The sequence below is a fragment of the Bombyx mandarina genome, chromosome 19 (assembly GCF_030267445.1).
Source record: "Bombyx mandarina strain Sakado chromosome 19, ASM3026744v2".
NCBI lineage: Eukaryota > Metazoa > Arthropoda > Insecta > Lepidoptera > Bombycidae > Bombyx > Bombyx mandarina.
Window position 1 is genome coordinate 3,857,368 of NC_143225.1, and position 24,093 is coordinate 3,881,460.

The 24,093-nt window shown below is 38.6% G+C and overlaps 3 protein-coding genes across 3 annotated transcripts in view; 1 reads left to right on the plus strand and 2 right to left on the minus strand.

The window, feature by feature from the left end:
* Positions 1–3,998: 3,998 nt before the first annotated feature.
* Positions 3,999–24,093, minus strand: part of LOC114239479 (PX domain-containing protein kinase-like protein) — a 146,776-nt gene continuing 126,681 nt past the window's right edge. The window contains exon 12 of the transcript XR_016324695.1: positions 3,999–4,145. The gene's annotated coding sequence lies outside the window, so the exon portion shown is untranslated. The remainder of the gene's footprint in view (positions 4,146–24,093) is intronic.
* LOC114239400 (augmin complex subunit dgt3) lies at positions 11,484–20,682 on the plus strand. The gene is made up of 10 exons (XM_028169569.2): positions 11,484–11,823; positions 11,962–12,186; positions 12,739–12,925; positions 13,219–13,391; positions 14,909–15,019; positions 15,502–15,657; positions 16,826–17,003; positions 17,698–17,918; positions 19,475–19,640; positions 19,985–20,682. The coding sequence occupies exons 1-10, from the start codon at positions 11,642–11,644 to the stop codon at positions 20,084–20,086; spliced, it is 1,701 nt and encodes a 566-aa protein (XP_028025370.2). The 5' UTR covers positions 11,484–11,641; the 3' UTR covers positions 20,087–20,682.
* Positions 20,408–24,093, minus strand: part of stl (ADAMTS metallopeptidase stall) — a 50,549-nt gene continuing 46,863 nt past the window's right edge. The window contains exons 15-18 of the mRNA XM_028169518.2: positions 23,819–23,930; positions 22,626–22,774; positions 22,104–22,242; positions 20,408–21,045 (exon numbers count right to left, since the gene is read on the minus strand). Coding sequence (XP_028025319.2) covers positions 20,915–21,045; positions 22,104–22,242; positions 22,626–22,774; positions 23,819–23,930 — 531 coding nt within the window. The 3' untranslated portion in view covers positions 20,408–20,914. The remainder of the gene's footprint in view (positions 21,046–22,103; positions 22,243–22,625; positions 22,775–23,818; positions 23,931–24,093) is intronic.

The window sequence follows — 24,093 nt, forward strand, 5'->3', positions numbered from 1 at the left end:
TAGCCCTAGCTAGAGCAGTGCTTCGCTGAATCTACCGCCGGATCGGAAACGCGACCCACTGAGAAGATCCAGCGAGATACTCAGTGGGTTATATCTATGGGCTAAATTGGACGTCAAATCTTCGAAACATTCGGCGAAAAAATTTTGTTGTCATCAAAAATAACTGTTAGTTGTACTGTTATACTGTTAATTGCCCATATAACACTGGTCTGAACAAAACTAATCATCACCAAGATCAAGACAGCAGTAGCCGAGGACAGATCACAGTTTTTTTTTTTTGTTTAGATGGGTGGACGATCTCACAGCCCACCTGGTGGTAAGTGGTTACTGGAGCCCATAGACATATACAACCTAAGTGTGCCACCCACCTTGAGATATACATAGTCAGGTCATAAATTCTGTCACATGTTTAATGTAAAATAATTGAAACAAGTTTATTCATTATGTAACCATTCATATACCAAAATGAACTTAACAAAACATAGATTCTTATGACACTAAAGTTTATTCAAAATGACCTCCGTGATTTTGAACACAGGCCTTCAATCTGCGCGGCCAGTCGTCTATCGCAGTACGAACGAGGTCCATGTCAATATCGGCGGCTGCCTTCATCAAGGATGTCTTGAGTGACTCCAAATAGGGATGAGGCTTTGAGCACGCCTTTTCCTCCAAGTGTTGCCATATCTTGTAATCTAACGGATTCAAATCTGGACTGGAGGAGGGCCAGTCTTCGTGCCGGATGAAGTCGATTTCACGCGCCGCCAGCCAGTCTTGTGTGCTCTTCGCTCTATGAACTGGCGCCGAATCTTGTTGGAATACCCAGTGCCTGTTATTGAACATGGTATGAGAAACAGGTACCACAAGGTTCGTCAGGACTGTATTTTGATACACAACTGCATTCGTTTTTACACCTTTCTCACAAAAATGTACCTCTGTTAAGCACCAATAAGAAACTCCCAACCATACCATGAGCGAGGACGGAAAATGACCTCGTTGGACACGCGGAATACGGTTGCTCGCTTCTTCACTACTGTGTGCGTACACCTTATCATTTTGTTTGTTGTAGCTCTCTTCTACGGTAAAATTTTTTTCATCCGAAAAAAATATTTCCCGATATTTTTTTCCCGCATACCGCTTCAACAAAGCGCGGCATCTCTTCAGTCTCAGGTCCATTAGACGAGCATTCAAACGATTTCCTGTTTTTCTTCGATATGCCCGAAGCCCTAAGTCTTCATTTAACACCCTTTTCACCGTGGTTCTGCTTAACCCCATCTGAAGGGCCAACAGTTTCTGCTTACGTTTGGGATTTCTTTGAATTCGCGCCTTCACAGCTTTTATCACTCCTGGAATCCTAACAGACCGAGGGCGACCACTTTTTGACCTGTCATCTACACTAGAGTCTTCATTGTATCGTTTGATGGTACGATAAACGAATCTTTTGGTTATATTCAAATTTTTCAGTATGTTAAAAATTTGAATTGGCGCGTAACCGCAACGATGCAACGCAATAACTGCAACACGGTCTTCTTTAAGCGTCCACTCCATATTTAAAAATGAGTAAAATTCTAAAATTATACATTTTTATTTTCATAAACAATTCGAAATTCGAATTCAATAAACTTTTTTGTGGCCAGCATTCTAAAAGAAAAGTTTTTACTGTGTGACAATACTTATGACCTGACCAGGTAAGTTCTAAGGTCTCAAGTATAGTTACCCCTTGGCCACAGCCGAGAGCGGTGCGAATTGCGGTGCGTCGTGAGGCGCGGCAAGCGGGAGCGGCGAAAACAAATGGTAGACAATCTATGAAGTATGCCACAGCTACTGGCGGTGCGTTTTGCGGTGCGTTGCGAGGCGCGGCGGGCGGTGTGATTTGCGGGGTATGCCACAGCTAGACTAGTTGCGACGGCGGTGGCGTCAGAGGTGCATGTATTTAGAAAGCCCTATCAAATTTCCCTTTCAAAAGTGGCACGATATTACCTTGAAATAAGTGCGTTCTTAGCTGAAGATATTATTCAATCAAGAATAGGAGCGCACCCAGTTAGAAAAAGAGAGAACTTGGCGAATTTCACCCTATTTATTATTATATTAGGAATATTAGGAATATAAGAACTATCCCGATAAATAGATTATTAATAGATTCAACCTTCACAGAGATTACTAGGTTCAAATCTCAATTTACCATACGTGTTAATTGCTGATAAAGCCTATCCTCTTAAAAATTATTAACAATTATTACAACGGCTGCCCCACCCTTCAAACCGAAACGCATTACTGCTTCACGGCAGGAATAGCTGGGGTGGCGGTACCTACCCGCGCAGACATTTTACTAGATTACAACGACTGCCCTTCAAACCGAAAGGCATTACTGCTGCACGAGAGAAATAGGCAGGAAGGAGAAATAAATTGAATTAAAATAATTGTACGAAATTTAATTCCTAACAAAACACTATCACATAAAAGCTTCAGCTCATCTCCATTTTGAAAGATCGATCGATATAAACAGATCTCCAAGTCAAATAATCTTCAGATTTCGGTTAGAAACTCAGCGAATCGACGAGAGTGAAAACGTAATGTTCATTTGGCGTCAAAACATTTACTTAGGGCAGATGTAACATTATCCTTTAATCAAACCCCAACGAAAACAATAAGTTGTTAGGGCTGGTCCCAAATTATCACATCACGAAATATCCAGTTGCCGCAATAAGGTATCGGAGATTACGTACAACATAATTTGACGGGTTGTTATCACGATTTTCATGTTAAATTAGTTCTGTGTGCTTAGTGCGAGCTTTTTAACGTTAAAAAGCTCGCACTAAGCACACTGATGATCAGTCTATCCATGATGACGCAACAGCGCCGAAATGTCAAGAACTCATTAAACGGAAAAAAATCTAACTTTGTTTGTGCTTTAAACATTGACGTCACTGTGCAAGAAATATGCACAGTTTGTCGAACAACAAATCGAATCTCCTTTGATTCTGAACATATTTTAATTTTGTTATCCTTTTGTCCATTATTTGTTTGCCCAATAAAAAGACGTTTTCAAAAACCCGTAAGTAGTGTTTCATAGGGTAGCCCTAACACATAATTGGTAGAGATACAAAAAGGGAAACCCTATGTAGTTAGTGAGTCACGCAGGGTGAGTTGCAATTTACCTGCCAGGCGTATGTTTGCATCGCACGTGACACGCTACATGTATGCTACAGTTGAAAATAATGAGACATTTCTAACACGAAGCCACAATAAGAATGCACACACGTACATACGGTACGGTCAAGGTGGGTGGCGCATTTACGTTGTAGATTTCTATAGGCTCCAGTAACCACTTAACACCAGGTGGGCTGTGAGCTCGTCCACCCATCTAAGCAACAATAAAAGCCTCGTTTTAAGAAGGACATGTCATATTTGAAGACATATTCCATTTCCAGGCTGCTGCTAAGGCTTTGTTGAATCCACAACCAGACTGTTAAAGTGCATTACAATATAAGAATACTAGTATATAATAATAATACTATTGTACATCCCGACTGAACATTTCGAAAACATAGATATTATCGTCAAATCATCGATATATCTATCACAATAAAACAAATCAAATCAGCACCACAAAGTGGTAACTAAAATAATTTACTACGACGCCCCACGATAAATTATTTCCATGCCGCTCAATTAGAAGCGAACCAAACTAATGAGTTTGTTTGAGTTATGAGTTTAAAATAAAACATAAAATCGAAACTCGTGTTTCAGTAGACACCTCACCACGCATCCAATCTTAGTTTAGATTTTGATAAATTAGATTAATATCAATTGCGTCTGTATTAAGGAGCACAGGGTGATCGCGCGCTTTCAACGATTTTCAGCAACAAAAATATACTCTTATTAAAAAGTATAAAAATACACATACAATTTTAACATTTTGGAAGTCATCGTGGCCTAAAGGATAAGACGTCCGGCGCATTCGTGTTGAGCGATGCACCGGTGTTCGAATCCCGCAGGCGGGCACCAATTTTCCTAATGAAATACGTACTCAACAAATGTTCACGATTGACTTCCACGGTGAAGGAAAAACATAGTGTAATAAAAATCAAACCCGCAAAATTATAATTTGCGTAATTACTGGTGGTAGGACCTCTTGTGAGTCCGCACTAGGAAGGTACCACCACCCCGCCTATCTCTGCCGTGGTGAAGCAGAATGCGTTTCGGTTTGAAAGGTGGAGCAGCCATTGTAACTATACTGAGACCTTAAAACTGATATCTCTAGGTGGGTGGCGCATTTACGTCGCAGATATCTATGGGCTCCAGTAACCACTTAACACCAGGTGGGCTGTGAGCTCGTCCACCTGTCTAAGCAATAAAAAAAATAACAAGTTGATCTTTTTTTTGCTTGTCTGTTTAGTTGAGAAATATTTTTTTTAATATCAAACATCAGAAACATAACGTTTCTGTTAAAATTGATTAAAAATCATTCATGTTGTCTTTGGTATTTTGTTTGATGTTGCGATCTCTAGATGAAATAATTTTTAGGTCAATTAAATGGTCATTTAAATGTTAATCTCCCGATGATCGAAATTCAACCATAATCATGGAAAGGCAACTCTAAATTTAAATTTAATTTTCTTTATAGCATTCTCTGATTTATGACTTTTGTAATTAACATTTAAAAAAATACCGAGTACCTATACCTGTTTTATTGATGACGTTAATGCTCGTAAATTGCTACTTGAAAAAAGGTACTAAATTTTTTTAGGCCTTTACCTATTTATCTAGAATATAGATATGACCCTAAAAATGGTAGTATGGATCTATTATATCTAGAAATATTCACACTTACGCTTCTAACCTCCAAATATACAAAACGAATGTATGCATTTGTTAATGATTTATGCGTCTTTTGTTTTATTATCGTGAAAGTCTGTGGGGGTGTTGATGGCACTTCCGGGAAGCTTTTTGTCTAAAGTGTCATCAACGTGCACATATTCACACATTTCAAATATAAATTACTATACAATTATTTAATATAAATACACTTTTTTATGATTAAGAGATTACTGGTGGCCCCGAGGCCTTTTCAGTTTTCCCAGGACAGGTGGGATAAATAAACACACCCTATAATAAATTTATGATGTAGGTAATAAATATCCAACCTTCAATCTAAGCGAAAATCGGCTACCGAAATAATTATTGCTTATATTTGCATGTTCATCATTTCATTTAATTTAATGGTAGGTAGAGAAAAAAATCCCTCCAACTATTCCTTCAACGCTTACATAAAGCAAATTTTTAAGAGCATTCACTGTTGAGGGGTGCTTGCGCTCTTTGATGTAGTCATTCGATACTAACCTTCAATACAGAGATTTAAGGTCCATTTCAGTATACCTTGGTATAAACGCAAGGGCCTATTGTTTTTCTTTGTGACATGCTATCGAGTGTTCTTGATGACGGCTCTATGTGGGCGATTTTACGGCACGTTTCCATTTAGCAAGAATCATATTTTTATTTCTACCATTTATTTAAGTAATCTTACAAATTAATGGTTTGAATAATTATAGATTTGTATATCCCTACCTATTCTATGGTAGCTTAAGGGGCTTCTCAGGTATTGCGTGGAAGGTTAGATGAGCTCACAGTCTCAACCTGTGAGAATTTGCTAACACTAGACCTAGCAAGATCAGAGCTTCACTGAATCTACCGCTGTATCCGAATCGCGACTCACTGAAAAGATCCGGCAAGAAACTCTGTGGACTTATAGGTTGAGGAGTATTTAGTCGTAGCTTCACTATGGTCGTAACACAATTGTTCGAAGATCGGACGACTACTAAAGCTCTCATATCTAAATGGTCAACATAAACAAAATATATTTAAGCACACTAGGGCTATAGATAGGCTTTGCCCTCCTAAACGAGCCCATGCTCGCCCATCCACGCATATAAATAGTTAGATTAGTGTCAACAACCCGTATGATCTGTACTCCTTACCGCAACGGTACGGTTTTTGGATAAAAACTAATCGTACATCAATGGACACGAGCCACATCATCTATGGACTAGAAATTCCTGAAGAGGAAACGGAAGCTATGTTCGATATCGAGAGCTTCAAAAGCCACTACAGACGCTACCTTCGTTCATTCAATTATTTTAATGTCAGAACGTGTGGTTACAATCGTGGGTACAATCAAAGCAAATCGAAATTGATTTAATATTATCAATTCAATTTTTTTATTTTTTATTTTTTTATTGCTTAGATGGGTGGACGAGCTCACAGCCCACCTGGTGTTAAGTGGTTACTGGAGCCCATAGACATCTACAACGTAAATGCGCCACTCATCTTAAGATATACGTTCTAAGGTCTCAAGTATAGTTACTGTTACTATTTCCACTGGGATCGAGTCTTAAGCAGCATTATAAGTGTTCACAATGTTGACACTGTTTGTTCGTGTCACGCCGTGTCCCGACACTTGACCTTGAACTTGCGAAACGTTCAAGAGCGAGGATGTGCCAAAACGGGGGGCAGTGAATTGGCTAATGGCCCAAATTGTCCTGTCGGCTCTTCCTTCGTAATTTCTGTCATATTAAATGAAATGATTTACCGTCGTGTCTTCATAATGACGCACTACGAAAAAGAACTGCGGAGAAGGATCGATGGTGTTAAAAGAGAGAAGAAAAAAACGTTCGTGAAGATTATTTTTTTATTGCTTAAATGGGTGGACGAGCTCACAGCCCACCTGGTGTTAAGTCGTTACTGGAGCCTATAGACATCTACAACGTAAATGCGCCACCCACCTTGAGATATAAGTTCTAAGATCTTAGTATAGTTACAACGGCTGCCCCACCCTTCAAACCGAAACGCATTACTGCTTCACGGCAGAAACAGGCAGGGCGGTGGTACCCACCCGCGCAGACTCACAAGAGGCTCTACCACCAGATATTTGAGATATGATTTATCGACTGACTCGGTATTGTGAAAGTTAGTCCCGGTTCGATTCCCACATCGGGCAAACATTCGTGTCATGAACAGGTTTGTTTGAACTTTATCTGGATGTTTATGATCTAGTATATATTTAAACGTATATAAGTATGTATGTCTCTGGTACCCATAACACAGGGAATATATAACTAGGATAGTAAACAAAAAAAAACTGGTGGTAGAACCTCTTTTAAGTCCGCGCGGGTGGGTACCACCACCCTGCCTATTTTTGCCGTGAAGCAGAAATGCGTTTCGGTTTAAAGGGTGTGGCAGCCGTTGTAACTATATCTGAGACTTTAGAACTTGTATCTCAAGGTGGATGGCGCATTTGTATTGTGGATGTATATGGGCTCCAGTAACCACTTAACACCAGGTGGGCTGTGAGCTCGTCCACCCATCTAAGCAATAAAATAATAAAAATTGGAATAGTAAAATAGGAAAACTGTATTCTCAAAATGAGCTGTTTAATGCAAACATAAGGCCGAATGCGTTTAGCCAACCGTTGGTTTTTTTTTGAGTTCAGAAAGGGTAGAAATGAAAATTTTATAGCGACATCTATCGGCGTATAGAAAATCTAACAAAACCTGACTCGCGCTGATAAAAATTTCAAGAAAAAGTGCACTTGGAAGTTTTAGTGTTGGCAGGATGTATTATAGCCTGGGCGGGTCGATGCCACCATCAAGCTTCTTGCAAGGGGGAATTAATCTCCGTCGTGGGATTTGCAGGCACATTCACGTTGAAGTTAAAAAGTGGCCACGCCTCTTCTAAAACGGTACGAGCGACTACAGGCCTGCCTTTATAACACAAAAACAAAATTATCGTGTTGAATTTTTCAAATACAATTTCCTCACAAGCGAATGCATTCTTTTGGCGGGAAAGTGATGACCACGTGGTGTGCTTCGTTTTATTTGACAAATCTGTATGCTTAGTTTTCTAACGTAGCGATGTAGTATCTACATAATACCAGTGTGCTTAGTGCGAGTTTCTTAACGTTCTCGATAGCGTAAAAGTTAACTCAAATTTGTATGGAATTGGAACGTTTGCCTACGTTTGCCGCTAGGGGCGCTGTTCCAACTGCATACTTTGGGTTAACTTTTACGCTATCGAAAACGTTAAAAAACTCGCACCAAGCACACTGGTGTTTAATATGAACGTGTTATAGTAGTAACTTATTACGTATGTAATGTGTGGAAGTGTCGCCGGTTCGCTTCACCAGTTCGGGATGAGTAAAATTCTGCTATTTTACTGAAAGGACGATGAGAATTAATTTAAAATGTTGACGGCTTTCTGATACCCGAAGTCCAAAGAGAGGAAAAAGGTCAACTCTCGAAATTTACCTTAAAAACTTCGTGTACTTTTAACCCGACTCTGGCGACAATAGACTCGTCAGAAGTCGATTGCCTTGTGTATTGTGCATAAGTAATAATCATAAAGAGCCAATGAAGTTTTGCTTTAAAAAAAACGGGCTGTTATGCTATATTACGATGACGCCGTCTCTCTTGGCGATGCGGCTTTAATGACGAATTTCGTCGGTAGAAATGTGAATAATTTAACCTATTTTCACGATGAGCGATCTCCTGTGAAACATCTACGTCAACCAGTCATATTCTCTGTTCTGAGAAATTGCTACCTATATGCGAGATACGGACTCTTTTACCGTCTTTTTTTTTCTTTTTTTGCAATATCAAGGACTTTTTAAACGCAGATTTTTAGTTACTCAATAACTTACACTACCTTCTCTTCGCAACTCTAACCGAACGAAAAAAATACGAGTAGCCTTTGCATTAGCGTTGGGACTACTTTCAGCCCGAAAGAAGGAATTCAAGGAATGCGCATCACAGTCCACCAAAACACCACATCACAAAAGCGTCAACGAGTCGTCTATATATTTAAAATATTCAGTATTCAAATTCATCGATCGGGAAAAGGGAGGTTCTGACAATTTTCCGATTTTTTTGTGCCCATCTCTCTGATCTCTCCATTTCGTTTTCTTCGAGTTGGCAATTCGGCCGGTTGGTTATCTGATTAGCGCTTTATTTCCAATCTTGTTGTTTCTGGTTTGGCTAAGGTTTACGAAGGTCTATACAGCGTGGTATTGGCTCAAAGCGCGATGTTCAATAAGTTTCCTGTCTGACGGAAGGTAACCCTTGCACTCTTCTGTTTCTTACTTCATAGATGTTGTTAGTCTATAGGTACGTCAAATTTAAGATCTTTGCACCGGGTCTTATCCTTTTAGGTCACAACAGCTTCGAGAGTGGTTTCGTTGATATCTTCCAATAATCAGCTGTATTTTCAGCAAATACCCACCATTTTAATGGAACTTAATTCCATGATATCTCATTTAATTTTTTTATTATTTCTTAGATTGGTAGACGAGCTCATAGACCACCTGGTGTTAAGTGGTTACTGGAGCCAATAGACATCTACGACGTAAATGCGCCACCCACCTTGAGATATAAGTTCTAAGGTCTCAAGTATAGTTACTATTTTTTTTTTCCTACCTAAGCTGGTAGCCTGGAGCGACTATTCCAGCGTAACCGTAACTAGTAGGTGAGCTCACCGGGCTCAAACCTGACGACGATGCTAACACGAACCCTAGCAAGAGTCGTGCTTCGCAGAATCTACCACCGGATCGGAATCGCCACCCACTGAGAAGATCCGGCGAGAAACTCAGTGGGCTGTGTCTGAGAGTTACTTTACTCGGCGAGCCCTTCGTCGCAAGCGACGGGTTCAACGAGAACGGTGACTGATGCTTGAAGTACCTAGAAGCACCGTTAGTGGATCGGGAAGATCCGAGATGACGTGTTTTGGGCGACGTCGACTGCTTTCCATTCTGTCCGCAGGATCGGGAATGTAGTTACCGGCGGCCACGATGAGAGGGTTCTCGTGTCGTGCCGCTTTATCGAAGTGGCGCATCGACGCCGACTGCATATACTTACTGGTGGACTCTAAGTCCAGGTCGTCATGGAAGTCGACGTTCCTGACGAACCACGGGGCTCCGACGGCTATCCTGCAAAAACGTGATTGAATAACTTGGAAGGATTATAGGTGAGTGCGGGCCGCGTGAGCGAACACTACACTTGCATAGGTCATGACGGGGCGTATGCAAGCTTTGTAGAGTGTCACCTTATTTCTAAGGGACATTTTACTTCGCCTGCATATCATCGGGTAGAGAAGTCCTAGAACGAAGGCGGCACGATCGCGTACCGTCTTAATATGAGGGCGGAATGTCATCCTTCGGTCGAGGGTGACACCTAAATATTTGACCTTCGGGGCCCACGGTATGGGCTGGTCGAACATCGTGATTGGGCGAATGGCGGAGGCGGAGGTGTCGACGCGCCTAGACGGGAGAGGGATGCTCAACGTGGTGTTCGGAGGGCGACCCCTTTTGAAGAGCACCGCTGTGCTTTTCGTGGGGTTGATGTCGATGCGCCACTTCCGGAACCACTGTCCCATGGTGGTAGCTGCGGTCTGAAGTCGTCGATGAAAGCAACGCCTTCTTCCTACACGAGTAGTAGATGGCGATGTCATCGGTGAAGAGCGCCAGATGGGTCTCCGGAGACCGGGGTATATCATTGATATACAAACTGAATAGTAACGGGGAGAGGGCGGAGCCTTGCGGGACTCCGGCTGTGACGTGACGGGGGCGGGAACGCGTTCCCTCGACTCGATATCGGAACGAAAGGTTCGACAAGTAGTCTCGTATGATGAGCACAAGTCTGCCTGGCACTCCCATATTATACAGTTTGTATATCAAACCGTTGTGCCAGACTTTGTCGAACGCCTTCGCTATATCGATGAATAGGGCTCCTGTCGGGATGGGTTTCCGCCTATTCAACCCTAGTAAGATGTGCTCCGTGAGGCGGTGCACTTGATGGACGCACGAGTGTCTGGCGCTGAACCCAAACTGCTCGTCATAGAGTAAGATTATATATAACCTAACTGCTCGTCGATCAATATTTTATTGGACGCGACGAAGTCGCAGAGGCGTTTTTTTTTTTTTATTGCTTAGATGGTTGGACGAGCTCACAGCCCACCTCGTGTTAAGTGGTTACTAGAGCCCATAGACATCCACAACGTAAATGCGTCACCCACCTTGAGATACAAGTTCTAGGGTCTCAAGTATAGTTACAACGGCTGCCCCACCCTTCAAACCGAAACGCATTACTGCTTCACGGCAGAAATAGATTGGGTGGTGGTACCTACCCGCGCGGACTCATAAGAGGTCCTACCACTAGTAATTACGCAAAATAAAACTTGCGGGTTTGATTTTTATTACACGATGTTATTCCTTCACCGTGGAATCCAATCGAGAACATTTGTTGAGTACGTATTTCATTAGAAAAATTGGTACCCGCCTGGGATTCGAGTACCAGTGCATCGCTCAACACGAATGTAAAGGACGTTTTATCCTCTAAGCCACGACGACTTCAAAACTACTCTACTTCTCATACAACATCAATCAGTTTTCAACCGTTGTCAAAAAATATTTGGCTGTGCAGGCAATGTTCCTTTTGCCTGTTCAATGGACGATCCAAGTAACAAATAGTTTGGCAACATGATAGCCCATGACAGGTCCCGAAAATTTAAATTCAAAATAAACGTCTGCTCTGAACTTGTAGAGATTTTCGGTTCTCTCCATAATTAGTTACATATATTTAAGAAATTTCAGACAAAAATGAACGCGTTAGATAAGCTTAGTGACAAGGAATTCATACCATTTCTCCGTACACTTGGGGTGGATACTCGAAACCAGTCATTTGAATGGATGCTAAACAATTCTGAATTTGCTTCAGCTTTAGAATGGATGTACTACCATTTAGACTATAATAATGTATTAAGTGAAACAGAGAAACGAAGGTACTTAATTATCAAATATTATTTATTTATGTTCAAAACATTCAACGTTCACAAAAAAATATATATATAAAAATAAAAGAGGCAATATTTCTACTTTGCCTGAATCGGTGTTTTCAAATTAAAATATCACATTTACAGATTCGAAGAAATTCAAAAGCGGAATGTACACCAAGATAATGTTCTTTCACAAAATGAAGTTGATGAAAGCATCTCTTTGATCCAAAGTCAGTATCCTGGAATATGTCTTCCAGGAGATGTAGATGCTTTAGCAGAGATGAAGCAGGATATAGAAATGCAAAGGGAAAAATTTAACTTACTAACCAAACACGAGAGAATTGTCAAAGATCTAATAAAGCAAAAAGAGTATGTAAAGTACTGTTTGTGGATATTTTTTTATCAAATTTATAATGTGTGACTAACTGAAGCTTTTCAAAAGTCATAGATGTTAAAGAGAATAATTAGTACTATATTAAATTCTGAAGTAATGTAAAAGACAACATGTACCTACACTCAATGTTTTTTTAAATAACTTATTGACTTAGATAGAGGTCTATATGAGTCGTCTATTATCAGAGGTGGCAATCTGTGCATTTGGACAAAAAAATGTTATTGATATGTCAATACAGATTGATTTGAATATAATTGTCTCCTTCAAAGAATACGGTTCAAAACCTGCATTAAAGAAAAGTTAATACTTAACCTGTTATTTATCTAAGATGTCGTTCAGAAGAGTTTTGTGACTGCCAATGGAATACAAAGTCAATAATTCGTTTTTCTGATTTACCAATAATTGTCCAAAAGTCACATTGCCGGCTTTGATAATAGTCGACTCATATATTATATTGCATTATTGGTATTATATCACACAGTTTGCTCTCTGTATCTATGACTACAACAGCTTATTATTGTTTTTAGAGGTATAAATGAACAGCTTAATTTGGAAATTACAAAGCTAAATGCGGCACAGCAGCAGATCTCCGATGAAGAGAAGTCTCTAGCTCAAGAATGCATTAAGCTCGCTGATGAAGTGGAAGATCTGACCAGCGCAGTTATTGAAGTGGTTGGCAACACAATGGATGTTTATGGGAACTGTGGTGAAAAGGTATAGCTTTAAAGTATTTAAAACACCAAATGTTTAGCAGTTTTCCTACCTCTCCCTATGGTACCATATGTCTATGTCTTGGGATATTTCTTAAATTTCTTATAAAACCAAGAAATATTCTTAATCATACTTGTTGAATAACATCATTCAATTTCTTAAATTGAAATACCATATTCATATTTTCTTGAAGGATAGAACAGCCATTACTACAAACAACACTAACGCAAGCTGAACTTTTGGACATAAAAATATACATACATCTTAAAATGTATTATTTTGTGCATGCTTTGCAGGATACAGCACCAAATTTCTTTACTTTTGGTCCGTTCGATCAATACAAACAATTGCAAGAGCTTTACCTATCTCACTTTGATTTGTATGTCAGTAAGAAATTTGATCTTAAACAGAATGAAAGCAAAAATATTGATAACGAAGTACTTAGTCAAGCTAAGAACATGGAGAGGCGGTATGTAAAATTTTCACGAATCAATTAACTATTTCCTTAAAGGACAATTGCTGCATTCTTCGAATGTAAATTTAACAAGCTATAGGAACATTAGGATCACTACAAAATGAAGATCTTCCATTAAGTAGGTGCTTTTACTAACTACATCAATGGTAATGGAAACTACAAAAATTTTCTATTGTCATGATAATATTTCCCATGTGTCAATTTCTTTACAGTTTTCATGAATGCAGATGCCGCTGTAAATTGTAAAATTATTATAGTTTTAATTATGTTTAATGCTATGAAGATAGACTTTGCCACTTTCATTTAGACTCTCTTCTAAACCGGAGAAAACTAATGGGGGGTATATTTCTGTACAAATTAATTCATGGAATAACCGACACACCTAATCTATTAACCCAGATAAAAATATCAGCACCTAAGTACCTACCAAGAACGAAGAAATATAAACCGTTTATAAGAAAGCCCGCTCGTTCGAATTTAGGTGCTTACTCTCCCTTAAACAGAATCCTTTGGGACTACAATAATGTCCACGGTAGCGCGGTCTCAGTCAATGTTCCTTCGGAGTTGTCCGATTGCGCTGAACTTATTGTAAGTGAAATAGATGTTTTTTCTGATTGTCTCACTACTTACAGGAAAAATCTGTCGCGGATCATCTCCCAATTAAATTAATCTTAAGCAATGAATGAAATGTATTCAAATCTTAGCTGTATATTTTTTTTATTTTTGATGTTAATGCACTGTCGATTGCACCTATAATTGAGGTGACATCTGCCATGAACTTTTGTCAATTTGTCAATGTTTTGTATTGATGATCACTTTGTTGGTGCGACTTAATAAATAAATAAATAAATAAATAAATGCTCACCGATACTGAAAAAAGGCTAGATCAATGATCTTAATGTATTTTTTGATTCTCTTGACATTGTCATTAGAGCAGTTCAGATTTTCAGTGACAGTCTATATCTGGAACATCTTCTTAGCAGGTTTTGCATAATTACAAAAAATAACTGATTTGAAAGCTTTCAAAGTTTTCCTAAAAACTAACATACAAGATAAGGGCCTGTAGCGTAAATGAAATCTCTTCTCAAAATTGTATTTTGAGATAAATCTTGTGCCATGAAGTTGTATTTGCAACTACAGTAGTTGAATACTCCAATACCTGTAAATTTCACTGAAATCGAACTATTACATGTCAGGTGAAATGTTACGGGTATGCTTTTCTGACTTGGTATAAATGTAACAGAGTCCCCTTATACTTTTCATTTAATCTTTTTTATTTTTATTATTGCCTTTGTAGGCAGACGAGCATACGGCAAGTGTTACCTGACGGCAAGTGGTTATCGTCGCTTATGGACGTCAGCAATGCCAGGGACAGAACCAAGCAGCTGCCTACCGTTAAGTTCTCTCCGCAAGCTTTAGTTTGAAGAAGGACATGTCATAGTGCTAGGGAAACACCGTGGAGGGGAGTTCATTCCAAATCTATTCAATTAACTACTTTAGTAATCTTTCAGACTTTCGGAAGCTCTGTCTGAATATATTGATTCAAAAGCAGAATTGTGTGGTGAACAAGCAAAATTGGAATTAGTGGCAAACTACAACAACCCACTTTCAAGTCAACTCAGGTACATAAAAATTTTATATCTATGAATTTTTGTTTATTGTTATTATGTCATATGTTATTATGAGCTCCTCAAAATCGTATGACTTTAACAACGCATTAATCTAGTAAATTTCTTTTGCATTTTTTTACCTATGCTGATAGCCTTGAGAAGCTATTTCAGCTTCACCTTAACGTGTAGATGAGCTCATGGGGCTCAAACCGGAATTGTTGCTAACACTGGCCATAGCAACAGCAGTGCTTCGCAGGATCTATCACCGGATCGGAATCGCGACCCACTGAGAAGATCCGGCGAGAAACTCACTGGGCTCTTTTGCATGAAAAACACTGAAAAATCCAAGCGACTCGCTTTCGACTGCTGTTCCTAGATGGCGCCGTTTTGATCCTATACAAATCTTAAATAACCGTCGAATACATAAAACTCGGCGGGATTGTGTGCGCGAACTAAATCTAACCGTCAGACTAATTGTAAATGTTATATTTTAGCATGAACATACTGGAGGCACAAACAGCAGTCCAACTTCTAGAACAAGAAGAAGGAATCATAAATCTCCAAATAGAGAACGCTATCAAAGAATTTGTCGAAGACCGCACCCGTATTGTTGAGGAAACTGTGCTTAACACTGCGTTAGCTATAAGAGAGTAAGTAAAGATTTTTAACTATGCTAGAAAATTCTGATTGCCTTACCACATTCGTCTTGGTAGTGAGTTGACACGGTCCTTCATGGATATCAGCTCTCAAAGGGACCGAACGAACCCACTGCCTTAGTAAGCAACTAATCCGTAGTAGTTTTAGTGCTTTCGTTCGATTTCTTTCAAGCCATGTTTAAAATAAATAAATAATAATAATAAATATTTACTAACAATCACGCCACGTTAACTGGTCCCGTGGTAAGTTCGTAAAGAACTTGTATTACAGGTACCAGATAACGGAAATAAATGTAAGATTTTTATTATACACATACACATATTTAATATACACCCATAATAACCCTGTAAAAGACATTTTATATTTATCATACAAGTATCTTCCTTTGGCGGGATTCGAACCCGCGACCCCCTTGTGTAGTGACCATGTCACACCAGACGGCCGTTAAAAGAAAAGAAGGGACATCACTAACATTTTCTTTGGAAATTCATGTTGTAAGCAGTAAGCATCAAAGCTTATGTTGTTACTTGTAACTCGTTAAATGAACAAATAATATATCTACTGTATGACAGTTCACTTTTTCATTCAATAGACCTATCACCCACCGGTCAATCCCGGAGGAGTCCATAACAATAATCAACATTATTTATTAATTTTTTTCGGATATAGAATGTTTTCTTATCGGACATATCGTCTATTCGCATTAAAACTGTATAATTTCAAAACTTTCTAATTTTACAGAAGATTGTTTTAAAGGATTATTACAATGTGATATTTTTAATATTAATCATCTTTGCAACGTTTATTTTTATTTTTTACTAGTTACATTATCTGTCTTTTAAAGTAAGATAAAATTATGTATGAAATTGTACACTTTTAATGCGAAAAGACGATAGGAAACTGGTGGTAGGACCTCTTATAAGTCCGCACGGGTATGTACCACCACCACCCCGCCTATTTCTGCCGTGAAGCAGTAAGTAATGAGTTTCGGTTTGAAGGGTGGGGCAGCCGTTGTAACTGAGACCTTAGAACTCATATCTCAAGGTGGGTGGCGCATTTACGTTGTAGATGTCTATGGGTTCCAGTAACCACTTAACACCAGGTGGCCTGTGAGTTCGTCCACCCATCTAAGCAATAAATAAAAAAAAAACGATATTTCAGAGAAGTCAGCAACGATCTCGCGTACTTGCTGGACACGACGCAGCACGCACTGGTCCTGGATAAAGTACTGTACAGCGCCCTCCGACACGAATTGCACAACATCGAAGAGTTTCTGCTCTTCGCCGCTCAACTCAAGCAATACGTGCTCGATGAAAACGATGCGGTCACCAGCAGGATCGTGAGTACTTGTTGTTGTACTAAGGTAACACGTGCTGTATATTTATAAATATTAACAAAAGCAAAACATTAACTGTGCCCTTCACACTCATAAGCTAGATCGCGCGAGAGAGAGATGGGCAGACTTTTCATGATGCGCATGAAGTGCGACGTCACAACGTGATTCATATTGAACGCGAGCTACATGGTAGACGGAGTGGGGGTGTTAGGTTTTATTTACGTTACGGAATTTCTTGATTCGCCGCGCTCAAAGCCCGCGATTAAAGGTATGCAATAGCTTAAAAAATGGTGCACATGCAACTTGGTGCACGTGAAAGAAGTGTAACTTCTTTTGCGGTGTTGTGGTTTATTTTTCATCCTTAAATAAAATTTCTCTTGTAATAGGGAATACTGTGCGTAAGAGAAACGATCGAGTGGTTCGCGAGACGTTCGGTCTATTTTCGCACACTCGCTCTTCCTAAACTTTATCTTTTGTCTCTAGCCGTTAAAATTTTACTCTCAACGCGTCTAAAGAAGTTTGACTTCAAAAATTGTAACGGAAATTATACAGTCTTAGTGATCACTAATAACTAGCAAGTATTAATGAACGACTTTAACAATTCTCTATTATTTATAGATCGCAGACTGTTATTCCACCAATGATGATATTAATGTGAAAAAATTATATTAATTTATATGTATGTATTATTTTTTAGTGTTCAATGAACGAAATATGCAGAGAACAAGCCTCGTGCGAGCAGAAACTAGAACATTCAGATGTTTTATTAACATCACTATGCACTGTACTGGGTATCGAACCCACGACGAATGTAATGATGCTTGTGAAAAGCTATAACGATCTTGAAAGGGACATCAAGGAAGTTAAAGAAGGTATCGAAGATGGTTTCAGAGTAAGAGAAGAAAAATTAAAAGAAATGTGAGTATGGTTTTTTTTAATTGGCATTTTTTTATTGGCGTCGCTTAGATTAGAGCAGCATTACAAGACAAAAGTTCCAGAGGTGAAACTCACTGCCTGTATTAAAACAAGAGCAGGATTCTCAATTGTATTAAAATAGTGGCAATTTGATTAACCTATTTTTTTTTTTCAATATCGTCATTAATTCATAAAGATTTGTAATATTTTTTTGTTTATATTGTTAACGACGTTGCTAAAAATAAGTTTTTCTTTCCGCCACTTTTGTATTGGCAACACTTTTTTAAGAAGGATTTTTTTAAATGGAACCAAGCAGTTTAGTTGTGTGACTTATTTTGTTAGTTTAATATTTCGTCGTATTTAAAAATGTAATAAGTATTACCTTGTTACCATTTAGCATCTGTGAAAGTACAAAACCGTGCAGAAATATTAACGAAGTCACTATAGTCGGATTTTTTATTAGACGAAGTTAACTGACGTTTACTGTGTTGTCAGTTTTTGATGAAATAAAAATAGTGTTGTGACAAAGTGAATGATTGAAAAAACTCCTGAATTAATGAAATTGCCTCGATTGTCTAGTGAATAGTTGGTGTGCCGAATTGCCGATATCGGGTACGGGGTTCGAATTTTAGGCGTGCTTTGTACATACCAACGAGTTTTCGACGAAATATTATGTTCCTATAGTATCTACCTGTACTGAATACCGAGTGTTTTAAACATTAAGAAAAACATTGCGAGGAAGCTTGTAAGACTGTCCTATTTGCAATACAGTTGAAATTATACAAAAATAACACAATAGTTGAAATTATAGATTATAGACGTATAAAATATAACAATTATGGGTAGGTAATGAATAAAAAATAAAAAAAACTGATTGTAGTTACATACTACTAGTAACATATATTGGAGCACTTTAATACAATTTTATTGTAAAATATAAATAATATTCTTTTATAGTTTGAAATTAATGATTAACTCTTCACACTCATTGTTCATTCATGTGATTGAACGAGAACTGAACGCATCACTATTACTTTAAATATAGCAACATTATTTCACAAAGTGACATTAGCTACTGTCAGCTGGCTTCGTCTAATTAAAAATCCGACTATAGACATGCCTTCTTGGATTCTCCCAAGAAGTTCATTAAAGCTACAGGAAATTCCCACAGTTTTACTGGGACATTATTTTATTGAATCTTAATTTCGTTTCACCCCAAAATCAATTTAATTTTACTTCACCTAAATTATTTTATATATAACAAAGCACATAATAAATATAATATAATATAATATATATATAATGTATAAGCAACAAGAATATAATTAATTATATCGTTCTTCAATTTTGAAAAAACATATCTAAATCCATATTTTAATAATCACTGTTAACACAATTATGTCAAGTGCTTCTTCAGTATAAACGTCATCAATAGTTTTTAGTATTATTAATAAAAGATAATTTCAACTTATTCCATTCGCATACATAATATAATTTTTCCACAAAAACCTTTTTGTAGAAACAATGCTATTGTTATGAAGCTCTCTTATTGTTCACAGCGAACAATCAATGCGACCACTAGTGGATTACATCTGGGACGGCTGCACCAAACAACCCAGCAGTACGGACAAAACCGTAGCTGCCCTCGCACACCAACTCGAACAGGAGATGAGCAAGACCGACGCCAGGATACTGGCTGCCAGCGCGAAGTTTAACTCGATCAAGGTACATTTATGTTGGAAAAGAAAGAAATATCACAATAGACAGCTGTGCCCTAAATATGACTATGATTTCCAATGACCACACACCTCAGTCTGTCTACAATGTGTGTCAATAATAATAAAATAAGTGGTGCATATTTATACCATACTTGGTGAGTGTTGCCAACCAGCAACGGCAGAGTTTGTAGGCTCTCATCTATAAAGGTTAGCTAATGTTTGCCCCGTCACAAAAATCCAAAAAAGTCAGATATATTGTGTGTATTTTACTGAAATACATCAACAAAATGAAACGTGCATCTAAATGCGCAGGCTCGTACTCGTTTTAAAACAATAATTTTTAATTTTCAGAACAGCGACAACCAGCTACGGAAACTGTGGCAGTGGTTCCTGACCGATCCGTCAAAACTAATGTCCGTCATTAAAGGCGTACAAAGCGGAAAGTACACATGACTGAATGACCACGTCTAATATTTTTATCACATATATTTTCCTAAACAGAATTTAAAGGCACTCTTAGGTAGTTTATAACCATAATGTAAATTATCTTTAGTAGTTACCGGTACTGGTAACATTATAAAAATTAATCTAATCTTTTCCTACCTTATCGCTGGTAGCCTCAGGAGCTGTTTATTCTATCTATGCTCGGACAGGTGAGAGAGCTCGCGGGCTCAACCTTAGAGAATTGCTAAAATTAGCACTAGCAAGAGCAGTGCTTTGCTGAATCTACCACGGGCCATTAATCATGAAAATATAATGAAAACTCTGTTGTTTGTAGAAAATTGTATATTTTCACTAACTTACTTAACAAAAACAATATAAAACAAAGTTATAATTTACAAAAAAAAATTATCACAATAATTGTCATACATTGACTCGAGTTATATAACATTCCTAATCAAAAAAACATTACAAAATGAAATGGTCTTGTTCTGTTTGGGACTATTATTTATTAAGTCTTATTAAGTGTATTTTAATTGTTGCTCCCCTCAAAGTTGTTATTTAAGAAATAATAAAAAACATGATTAAATATTGTAAATTTTTTAACCGAAGGTGAACTTTATTTGGTGAACTGTGTATTTTTTCTTCTATTTCAATATAGTTTGCATTACTTAGGAGATGTGATCTGAAACTATAAAGGGCGGGTGTGTGAAAGAGACAGAGAGAGGCAGGTGGTAAAGTTTTTCATTATTTTTGCAACAGACCACCTCAGATTGGACATTGATATAATCATGGTCCCGTATAATTTTAATGACAAAATATTCAGTTGAGATGATTTATTCAGTCCCACGTCGGTCTCTGTTTTTTCCTCAATAACGTGTCCTCCGGAGATATGTGTATGGGATTGTTGAAGTCCACTTCGACGTTGTCTGGTATACTGTCGTAATACGTTATGTGAGCCTCCGGGGTATCTGTTTGTTGAATTCAATTAGTTTTTATTAGTAAAATATTCACTTTATACCTTCAAATTTACATGAAATTTATGAATAATTGAAGTGTAGAAACAGTTTAGAGTTTAGAATGTTCACTTAAATTTTTAATTCATGTATCTATGTTTTTTTTTATTGCTTAAACGGGTGGACGAGCTCACAGCCCACTTGGTGTTAAGTGCTTACTGGAGCCCATAGATATCACGCCACGTACCATCCAGCTCTGGAATGAACTCGATGTGTGGACGAGCTCACAGCCCACCTGGTGTTAAGTGGTTACTGGAGCCCGTAGGCATCCACAACGTAAATGCGCCACCCCCCTTGAGATATAAGTTCTAAGGTCTGAAGTATAGTTACAACGGCTGCCCCACCCTTCAAACCGAAACGCATTACTGCTTCACGGCAGAAATAGGCAGCGTGGTGGTACCCACCCGCGCGGACTCAGAAGAGGTTCTACCACCAGTGCAAGTAGTTTTTAAGTGAAAACTTCTTTAGAATCGTTGTGATTTCAAACCGGATGCAACGGAAAAAAACGACAGGTAAGAAACACAAATACAAAAATGTGTAGGATGAAGCCAGCAAAGAATGAGACAGAAATATACATACTATTTAATACAGCGCCATCTGTGAGATTTTTTAATACTAACGTGTGTATGAAAGCTCTTGTAGTGAATTTTAATTTAGGATTATACGTGAAATTAAAATATCAATTCACAGAGGGCGCTACCTTACAATTATTTACTAATGACAAAATTTTACATATACTTAAGACGTTTAGGATAATTGTATTTTAATTTTGGAAGGTTTCACTTCTACCACGTGTGAATTGCACGCATTTTTTTTTTATTCAATGTTTCTTCATAATTCTTCAAATTTTATTCAACGCAGAAATAATATTAAATTACTTGCCCGTATTGAGACATGAGTTCTAAGTGTTATCACATAACCGGTATATATAATGGTAGCTATTAGTATAATATTATATAGTCATAGTAGTAGTAGTATTTTTTTTAAAGATAGGCAATGGGATAGATACGCACGTGTGAGGTTGAGCGCGGTGATGAGGTGGTCGAGGTGCGAGGCGTCGATCCGCGCGGTGAGGCTGCGGGTGACGCGGCGCGGCAGCAGCGGCAGCGCGTACACGGTCTCCGGGACCGGGGTGTTGTCTCCGCCGAACTCCTGTTGTAGTCGAATTTTGTAAACGATATTGATAGGAAAGGAGATAGGTGGACGAGCTCACGGTCCACCTGGTGTTAAGTGGTTGCCGGAACACTTTGAGATATAAGTTGCAAGGTCTCAGTTTTTACAGCAGAACCCACTGAGTTTCTCGCCGGATCTTCTCAGTGGGTCGCGTTTTCGATCCAGTGGTAGATTCTGCGAAGCACGGCTCTTGCTAGGACTAGTGTTAGTGACGTCAGGTTTGAGCCCCGTGAGCTCATCTACACACGTTAGGATGAAGCTGAAATAGCCTCTCAAGGCTATCAGTATAGGTAGAACAAAAAAACGCAACCTTGTTAGAAGTCGCATTAGAAGTTTAACTTCTATAAAAATAATAATCTCACCAAGCACTTCCCGCTGACGCAGTAGGAGGCGTTGTTGTGCCCGCAGGCCGTGCCCAGCGGGAACCAGCCCTCGTGCCCGTTGACCAAGTAGAAGCGGTGCGCGACGCGCTCGTCCTGGCACGCGATGCGGCACGGCCGGTCCGGGTCCTCTGTAGCCACGACACCAACAACCACACGATATTACTGACATTATCCAAACAAACTAGGCCTTGTAGTGTAGATAGCAATGTTGCATATTGCAATATGACGTGTATGTATGATGTCGGGCGACGCTCCCGCGAGGGCAGTTATTCGCCTACCGCCGCTAAGCAAGGTGTGCAATAAATGCCTAATATATCATCAGTATTTTATTGAAGAACCCAACCAAATGTTACTAAAGCCTCATTTTCGTAATGATTCTGAACTTGTAACTTGATTAAGGAGCACTATGTATATCGAAGTCGTCGTGGCCTAAAGGATAAGACGTCCGGTGCATTCGTATATAGCAGCGATGCAACGGTGTTCGAATTTTCCTGAGAGGTACCAATTTTTTTAATAAAAATACGTACTTGACAAATGTTCACGATTGACTTCCACGTTGAAGGGATAACATCGTGTAATAAAAATCAATTATTGGTGGATCCATCATTACTACCACCACCCCACCGCATTCTGCCGTGAAACAATAATGCGTTTGGGTTTGAAGGGTGGGGCAGCCGTTGTAATGGGTTCCAGTAACCACTTAACACCAGGTATTGTAGGTATGTATGTTTTTATTAAAGTAAACTAATTCTTTTTTATTTGCAAAGCAAAATTATTATTAGACTGTCCATATATATAAAAATATATTCATATTTGTTGTATGTGTATATATATATTTCAATCGATAGAAACATTCTTGCCCACCTAATGGTTGTCTGGAAGAGTTCGTTCTTAGCGATAAGACTGTCAATTATATTTCTTGGTATTTAAAGTTTTGATATTTATTTATTTATTTTGTGTATAATAAAGCATAGTCTCTCTCTCTTGTATTGTCTCACTCTTGGGCAAATAGCGGTAGGCAGCGGCTTGGCTCTGCCCCTGGCATTGCTGAAGTCCATGGGCGACGGTAACCACTCACCATCAGGTGGGCCGTATGCCCGTCTGCCTACAAAGGCAATAAAAAAAAAATCAAATCTATAATGAATTAAGATAATAATTCCAGCAGTCGGTACCTAGAGCCGGCGATATCTGCATGCCGAGGCCTGATAGTCTTCTGACGCGTTCTTTGTATTTGCTGCAGACCATTGTTGCGTACTGGTACGGTGACTTCCTTCGCGTGCAACCCTGGACAAATAATATTTTAAAGCATTAATTTACTGAATACAAATTTAATCTAAAGTCTGTACCAGGGCTGGAAACTGCGATACTTTAAGACGTTTTTTTTTTTTTTATGAAAACTAGCGACATCTTGTAGCGGATGCACCTAAACTTTATATGTTGTTAAAGT